General features: G+C 49.3%; 1 protein-coding gene across 1 annotated transcript; it reads right to left on the bottom strand.

Moving 5' to 3' along the window:
* Positions 1-937: 937 nt before the first annotated feature.
* On the bottom strand, positions 938-4,076 carry LOC142474823 (speriolin-like). Its single transcript, XM_075580990.1, has 4 exons — positions 3,878-4,076; positions 2,652-2,687; positions 1,751-1,893; positions 938-1,324 (listed from the first exon to the last, which is right to left on the bottom strand). The coding sequence occupies exons 1-4, from the start codon at positions 4,074-4,076 to the stop codon at positions 992-994; spliced, it is 711 nt and encodes a 236-aa protein (XP_075437105.1). The 3' UTR covers positions 938-991.
* Positions 4,077-8,269: the final 4,193 nt, after the last annotated feature.

Raw genomic sequence — 8,269 nt, 5'->3', positions numbered from 1 at the left:
TATTCCGAAAACCGAATTCTCAGAATACCTTCTTGCGCGCTAACAGCTGCCACCCGAAAGCCCTAATCAGAAGTATACCAAAGGGCCAACTAATACGACTCCGACGCAATTGTTCCACTAATGAGTCCTTTAATATCCAGGTCAAAGATTTGTATGACCGCTTTATTAAGCGCTTATTAAGTGGTGCTACTGTGTTACTGTGCTACTGTATCACTGTGTCACTGTGCTACTGTGTCACTGTGCTACTGTGCTACTGTGTCACTGTGTCACTGTGCTACTGTGTCACTGTGCTACTGTGTCACTGTGTTACTGTGTTACTGTGTTACTGTGTCACTGTGTCACCCCAAAAGTCAATTCGTGGTCTCAAGTTGTTGAACAGCTGTAAGTCCGAACTGGAGTAACTGCTGTAATAGGACCATTTGCATTTGACCAGTAAAGATATGCTGAAGTAATCATTTCAGTGCAACAAGCTTTACGCTCCCTATATGTTCAGAAGGAGTTCCCCTGACCTCAGTAATGTATGAAAGGCCATGTTAGGATATAACAGTTAGAGGTAAGAGAGCTGATTCAAGGAATATTATCTGGATAACAAGTCCTTCAGTGGGGCAGCGAAGCTAGGAAGGAGAAAGGAAGAAAGGCCAGAGGCCAGGCAGGAGACCAGGAGGGAGATAACATCACGGAGAGAGGAAAGAGGTGCTGAATATCTGAAGAAGTTACCAACAGAAAGAAGCCCACTATGTGCAACTATTCTTAAGAATATCAGTCTATTTGAAACATCATCGTCGTCATTCTTACTATTTTTATATTTAAGTAATTATTTTCAAAATAAACATTTAGTTATTATGTGCAAACACAAGAATGCTGAATTCTGTTATGCTGGAGTAAAACTATAGAGAAGACATTTAATAGTTTTTATGGATCTTTTATTGGTCGTAGATACTGGTGGAATGATTTGTGGGTGGAGGATAGGAGGGGATGGGGTGACCCCTCTCTACCAGATGAACAGAGGCTTTCCATCCTCTTTGGCCAGGTTGATCAGACATTTGAGGAGGACATCCACATCCTTCAGCACATCGGCTGGCATGGCCTCAGCCGCCATCTTCCGGATGACCTCAGGGTCACTGTATGATACTAGTTCGCTAGTTCCAGGGAGTGGCCGGTCCTTCATAATGCCATAGGTGTTGACCAGGTACTCTGAGAAGGTGGGATGCACACGGGGGTCATAGCCATACTTCTTTAGCCGGTTCATAATGTCCATGAAGCGTCGGTTCATCTCACCTCTCTGAGACTCATCCACCTTATTGGTTAACGGGCAGGAGGTTGCCTATAGACAGAGGAAGAGAGTTAAAAAAACATGTGCCGGAAGAAACCCAGGGACAGTCTACTTCTACACCTCACATTCTCATGAAGACCAACAGAACAATGGGGTGATCCTTAAAACTTAAGACGAGTGTTTACTCAAAGTGGAGAGTGGGGTTACAGAAAGGGCAAACATTAAACTAATCTAAAAATAGACAACATGAGTGAAAACCCAAATTATGGAACCTAACTGACTGTTGTGAGTTTAATTCCGGCTTTGATAATGGGGTCTGTATCCTTGGACTCTAAACAAAACAACAGGTGGGGCATTAAATAGCACTCTTATTTACAGGTGGGAAGGGGTTGGCCCAACTGCCCTAGATTTCTCCCCCCCCCCCTTCTTGCCTCCCTCCTCCCCCCTGCTCATAGTTGTAGGAGCCCCGCTCTTGACCTGCAAGATTTTCTCCTGAACGTTCGATACAGTGTATCCGTAGAGTCGGCTCTGCTCCAGGAAAATGGACGAGAGGATCCTTCGATCAAGCTGAAAGGAAATTTCGCCTACAATTCGTTGGCAACGTTGGAGCTGTTTGGGGTCTGGAGGAGATAAAAGGGTAGATAGATTGTGTAAAAGGGTAGCAGTCAGCAGTAGAATAGCAAATAAATGGGGAGGGGAGAGGATTGAGGAATATGTGTTAAGCCCCAGAATCAAACTGATCAATGGTATTGTGGGATGGCTCTAGAGATATTATTGTACAATGGCAGATGGTTTCCCAGTGGAGATGTTGATTGGTTGGTACTGGTTGCCTAGTGGAGATATGGACTGGTCACCCGATAGAGATGTTGGAATGTGTTGGGTGTTCAGTGCCCCATGAAGATTGGTGCCTATTTGCTAGTCGATACTGGATGCTCCCCTGAAGGTTGGTGGTGTTGGTTGGCTCCTATGAATGGTGATTGAGATTAAAAGTGCCCATGGACATGGTGAGATGGTGGCCCATAGGCTGCCCAATTAGTATGTGTGCTGGTGGTATCCATCATGGCGGTTTCATTGGTATTGTTTATTTCCCTCTCGACATGTGCTGGTCTATTGGTGGCATCAGATATAGGTGGCATCAGATATAGGCCTGGTTGGTGAGCTTTAGTGGATGCTGCCACTGTGGTGACCCAAACTTGTAGGTAGTTGGCAGAAGCATGACTACTAGTTACTAGTTCCAAAGGCCAGTGATGGGTGGGGTAATTGTATGTATCATTATGACCTGTCTATGCTACATCATCTTCTCTACATCCCCCCCCCCTTTACTGCCCATGCACTAATAAGTTAGGGAGATGGAGAGGGGCGGGGGTCCTCTTCTTACCTCGGCATCGGGGGACATTGGCGTCGTCTTTTTTATCTAAAGTTTTCAGGATATAAAAAAAATTGGAAAGGTGCAGATTAGACCAATTACTGTGTTCCCGTTATTATTAGTGTGCGCCCCTCATTAGTGGGCAATTCCCCATTATCACTGTGCTTCCCCCTCCCTTTTCTTTACTGTGCTCCAGTGATAAGGGTAACCCATTACTGCTGCTCTCCCTTATTACTGTGTGCCCTCCCCCTTAATAATGTGCTCCCACCCTTTATTGCTTTGCACCCCCTTCCATCACCCACTGTCCACTCTCCCACCCACCTATACAAACAGAGGAGCCCCCAATGCACATCCTGCTGATACTATAGCCCCCCAGCTCCCAGGGCAGCCCCCTACAAACCTGTTTTAGGTATTTAAGCTGCGTCCCTCCTCCCCTATAACCTGAGACCAGGACTCCTCTAAGTCACACTTCACAATCAAACCTCAGTCATTTCTTCCCAAGGTGTTTGTATCAGTTTGTGAATGTGTCAGTGTGCACCTGTGTATATGTCTGCGATAACACACATTATACACACCAGTACACAGACACTCACTGTTGTTAGCTGTATTTCAGTGTGTGTCTGTGAAATATGTTTGCCATGTTGTGCTATTGGCTATTTTATAGTGTGTATCACTTGGTGTCAGTTTGTATCGGTGTATGTTTGTGTTACTTGGTTGTGTGTCAGCGTGTCTATCACTTTGTGTCAACTAGTTATGTGTTGGTGTGTGCTGGCTTTTGTGTGCATATGTTCCTGTGTGTTGCTCTATTATTGTGACATTGTGTGCTTGTACATCTGAGTGCTTCCACCACCAGTTCATGCTTAAGATGTGGGTTGTATAGACTTGTGGGGTTGTTGAGTTTGTGTGGTGCTGTGTCCCTGTGTGTCACTGTGTTCTTACTGCATTTCCCAGCCTGAGATAGTGTTACACCCAATCTCTCCCCCAGCCCCAATTAGCCTTTCCTTCTCTCCTCTTTATACACACACCCCTCTGTTTACTAATACACCCCTCTCTATATTAAATCTGACCCCCCAATTAGTAATGTAACCATCCCTCTATATACATGCGTTTACGGCACTGCACACCACAGAACCCCCTCTTTCTCTCTGCAGAACATCACAGGCACCCCCAGATCGAGCAGGCATCCCTTGACCATCCCCTATGGAGAAGTCTCCCCCACCCCTACCCCCTCCTCTTACCCATGGACTTGGATTCCTTGTGCTCCTTCCCGGAGGGTGATAGGCTGCGCACGGTGCTTTCATGGTCTCTCAGAGTGCAGCGCAACTCTAGGTTCTCCTGCATCAGGCCCACCATCTTACGCAGCTCTCCATTTTCTGTCAGCAGCCTGACATTCTCATTTCTCAGCGCTTCAAGGTCATGGCTCTGTAACAGCTCCATGCTTGTTACTCCTTGTACTGCCTGAGGGCTTCTGCAAACTGCCAACACCAGGGCATATACCTACCCAGCCTCTGTGATGTCATCTGCTGTGACACGTGTGTGATGTCATTGTGGCTTAGGGAGGGGAGGCTTGGTAGTTAATAGCAACCAGCAACCCCCCCAACTCCTTCCTGTTAACAAGACAGGCAGAGTGGTGGCATACCAGGGGTTAATGGCCCACCAAACCAATTATAACACCCCAGGTGTACAAGCAGTAATTGTGAAAGAAGCACAGAGGAATCAGAACTGTAAAAGCTCTGTTTTTATCCATAAGCAGAGCAGGTACAAACAAAATGTGATGTTTCTGTTCACAAGCGCCCCTTCCACAGACCCTATACCCTATACTCCCCCCTGCCCCCCAATCTCATATTGGCCCCTTACGTGAGGAAACTGCCCCATGTTACATGTAATGTAGTGTGGTGCACCTGCTGGCTTGCAGAACTCCTGAGTCTTCCGCGGTGATATGGGGAAATATATCAGGACTGGCTCATGAGGTAATGCTGAGAACTACTCACTTCTGGTACAGCGCCTCCATCTCTTCCAGGTCCCCCCGAAAGCAGAGAGGAGTCTCTGGAAGAGAACCTCTGGGTGCAGCTTCTCCCTGAATGACCCACTCTCAGGCAAGAAGGTTCTTTCATGTTGGACATTCTTTATTAACATTATTAGTGGCAGACTGCCACTCTGCATCGATCACTAGGGTCCCGCTTTTCGGCGATTTCTGCTTTTCGGCGGGGGCCCGGAACGGAACCCGCCGAATTAGTGGGGCCCTGATGCACTTAAATCATAATATTGCAACACTCAGGGCCAGGAGCTGCCTACATGCCCAGGCCCTGATTGGTGGGTAGGAAGGTGCTGCCTACATGCCCAGGCCCTGATTGGTGGGTAGGAAGGTGCTGCCTACATGCCCAGGCCCTGATTGGTGGGTAGGAAGGTGCTGCCTACATGCCCAGGCCCTGATTGGTGGGTAGGAAGGCGCTGCCTACATGCCCAGCCCCTGATTGGTGGGTAGGAATGAGCTGTCTACATGCCTGTCCCTGATTGGTGGGTAGGAAGGAGCTGCCTACATGCCCAGGCCCTGATTGGTGGGTAGGAAGGAGCTGCCTACATGCCCAGGCCCTGATTGGTGGGTAGGAAGGTGCTGCCTACATGCCCAGGCCCTGATTGGTGGGTAGGAAGGAGCTGCCTACACACCGGCCCTGATTGGTGGGTAGAAAGGTTCTGCCTACATGCCCGGCCCTGATTGGTGGGTAGGAAGGCGCTGCCTACATGCCCAGGCCCTGATTGGTGGGTAGGAAGGAGCTGCCTACATGCCCGGCCCTGATTGGTGGGTAGGAAGGCGCTGCCTACATACCCAGGCCCTGATTGGTGGGTAGGAAGGTGCTCTATATGCCCAGACCCTGATTGGTGGGTAGGAAGGTGCTGCCTACAGTACATACCCAGGCCCTGATTGGTAGGTAGGAAGGTGCTGTCTACATGCCCAGCCCCTGATTGGTGGGTAGGAAGCAGCTACCTACATGCCCAGGTCCTGATTGGTGGGTAGGAAGGTGCTGCCTACATTCCCAGGCCCTGATTGGTGGGTAGGAAGGAGCTGCCTACATGCCCACGCCCTGATTGGTGGTAGGAAGGAGCTGCCTACATGCCCAGCCCCTGATTGGTGGGTAGGAAGGAGCTACCTACATGCCCAGGTCCTGATTGGTGGGTAGGAAGGTGCTGCCTACATGCCCGACCCTGATTGGTGGGTAGGAAGGAGCTGCCTATATGCCCAGCCCCTGATTGGTGGGTAGGAAGGAGCTACCTACATGCCCAGGTCCTGATTGGTGGGTAGGAAGGTGCTGTCTACATGCCCGACCCTGATTGGTGGGTAGGAAGGTGCTGCCTACATGCCCAGCCCCTGATTGGTGGGTAGGAAGGAGCTACCTACATGCCCAGGTCCTGATTGGTGGGTAGGAAGGAGCTGCCTACATGCCCAGGCCCTGATTTGTGGGTAGGAAGGAGCTGCCTACATGCCCAGGGCCTGATTGGTGGGTAGGAAGGTGCTGCCTACATGCCCGGCCCTGATTGGTGGGTAGGAAGGAGCTGCCTACATGTCCAGGCCCTGATTGTGGGTAGGAAGGTGCTGCCTATATGCCCGGCCCTGATTGGTGGGTAGGAAGGAGCTGCCTACATGCCAGGCCCTGATTGGTGGGTAGGCAGGTGCTACCTACATGCCCGGCCCTGATTGATGGGTGGGAAGATGCTGCCTACATGCCCAGGCCCTGATTGGTGGGTAGGAAGGTGCTGTCTACATGCCCAGGCCCTGATTGGTGGGTAGGAAGGTGCTGCCTATATGCCCGGCCCTGATTGGTGGGTAGGAAGGAGCTGCCTACATGCCCAGGCCCTGATTGGTGGGTAGGAAGGAGCTGCCTACATGCCCAGGCCCTGATTGGTGGGTAGGAAGGTGCTGCCTACATGCCAGGCCCTGATTGGTGGGTAGGAAGGAGCTGCCTACATGCCCAGGCCCTGATTGGTGGGTAGGAAGGAGCTACCTACATGCCCGGCCCTGATTGGTGGGTAGGACTGCAACATAACATTTGCAGTAATTCTATGTGTAGCCCTGTGTAATTTTGGGGTTACATGCCTCTCTCCTCCTGTGCAGTAAACCCTGTTAAGAGGGTAGGTTTGCCAGGAGTAATCATGAGGTTTTGCCCTCATCCCCTGTGTGGTGTAATATGTAGCAAAAGGAAGTGACAGCATGCTCTGTGTCCACTGACAGTGACATAGGGGTGGTGCCTCCTGGAGCTTTATAATACGCATCACTTCCTAAAGTTTTGTTTTCTGTGTTCTCTGCAGTCTGTTCAAGTGTCAGTTGCAGAGTGTGACATTCTGACCCTACAAAGTGCCAGGGCTCTGGCACAGATTGTGGCCCTCCCTTAGGGGAGAGGTGGCAGACTACTCCCCTTTCTCTATTAGAGAGTTAGGGAAGAGCAAGGACAGCTTCTAGGGCCCTGACAAGGAGTGGTGTCCATGGACTTCCTTGAGGTGGGCAACCTTGAAAATGTGCGGCTAGAGACCGGTCGCTATGATGAGCAGTCTGCCATGGAAGATGTTAATAAAGGCGAGACAAACTGTTAGATCTCCCTGTTCGCAGATGATATAATTCTGTCCCTAGCCAACCCACTGATATATTTGCCAAACCTACAATCCCAACTAGATCCATTCGGACAAGTCCCGGGGTACAAAATCACCAATGACAAATCAGAGGCACTAAATTTAACAGTACCTACCCCGGAAATTAAACTATTGCAGGCAAACTTTAATTATAAATGGAGTCAAGAAAAGATCAAATACTTAGGGATCTATATAACGCGCACGTACAATTCACTGTACCAAAATAACTTCCCTCCCCTTTTGGAAAAAATTAAAAAAGACTTACAGACTTGGAATGACTTCCAAATATCGTGGATCGAAGGATAGCGACGATTAAAATGAATATACTGCCTGGGCTACTGTATTTATTCCAAACACTCCCGATAAAGGTCCCGTTAAGGGAGCTCAAAAACATACAAAATAAGATATTCCAATTTATATGGAAGAATAAAAGACCAAGGAAAGCGAGGTCAGATATGTTAGCAATGAGATCAGGGGGTGGAATGGGGGTCCCAGACATTACCAAATATTATCAAGCGTCCCACTTAAAACAAATAGTGATGTGGAACTGCTCTCCAACAACCTGTGGCTGGTTGGGGATAGAGGCTGCCTACGCAGCCCCCCCCCCCCCCCCAGCCTTGGGGCGGTACTTTGGGACTGCCGGGAGGGAGAGGGCTGGGCTGGAAGATTTGGGCCTGGGCTCGATGAGATGCACGTGGGAAATCTGGTCTAAGAGCAAAAAGAGACATTCTCTCTCCGCGTCCCCCTCCGTGCTAACTCCGATTATTAACAACCCAAGCTTCCCCCCAGGCTGTTCTCCAAAATATGCTGAGCGATTACCAAATATGAATATCATAGCTGCAAAAGACCTAATGGAGGGGGAAAAGATCCTCTCCTACCAAGAGCTTAAGCAGAAACCCCAAAAACAAGACCTCTCTATTTTCAGCTATCTACAGATTAGACACTATCTACAAACGGTCTCTCAGACCGCCAAATTCTCTACTCTCACGAAATTCGAATACATTTGT

The sequence above is a fragment of the Ascaphus truei genome, chromosome 2, assembly GCF_040206685.1.
Source record: "Ascaphus truei isolate aAscTru1 chromosome 2, aAscTru1.hap1, whole genome shotgun sequence".
Classification (NCBI taxonomy): Eukaryota; Metazoa; Chordata; class Amphibia; order Anura; family Ascaphidae; genus Ascaphus; species Ascaphus truei.
Note: the sequence above shows the minus strand (reverse complement) of the source record. Positions and strands in the feature narration are given on the sequence as shown.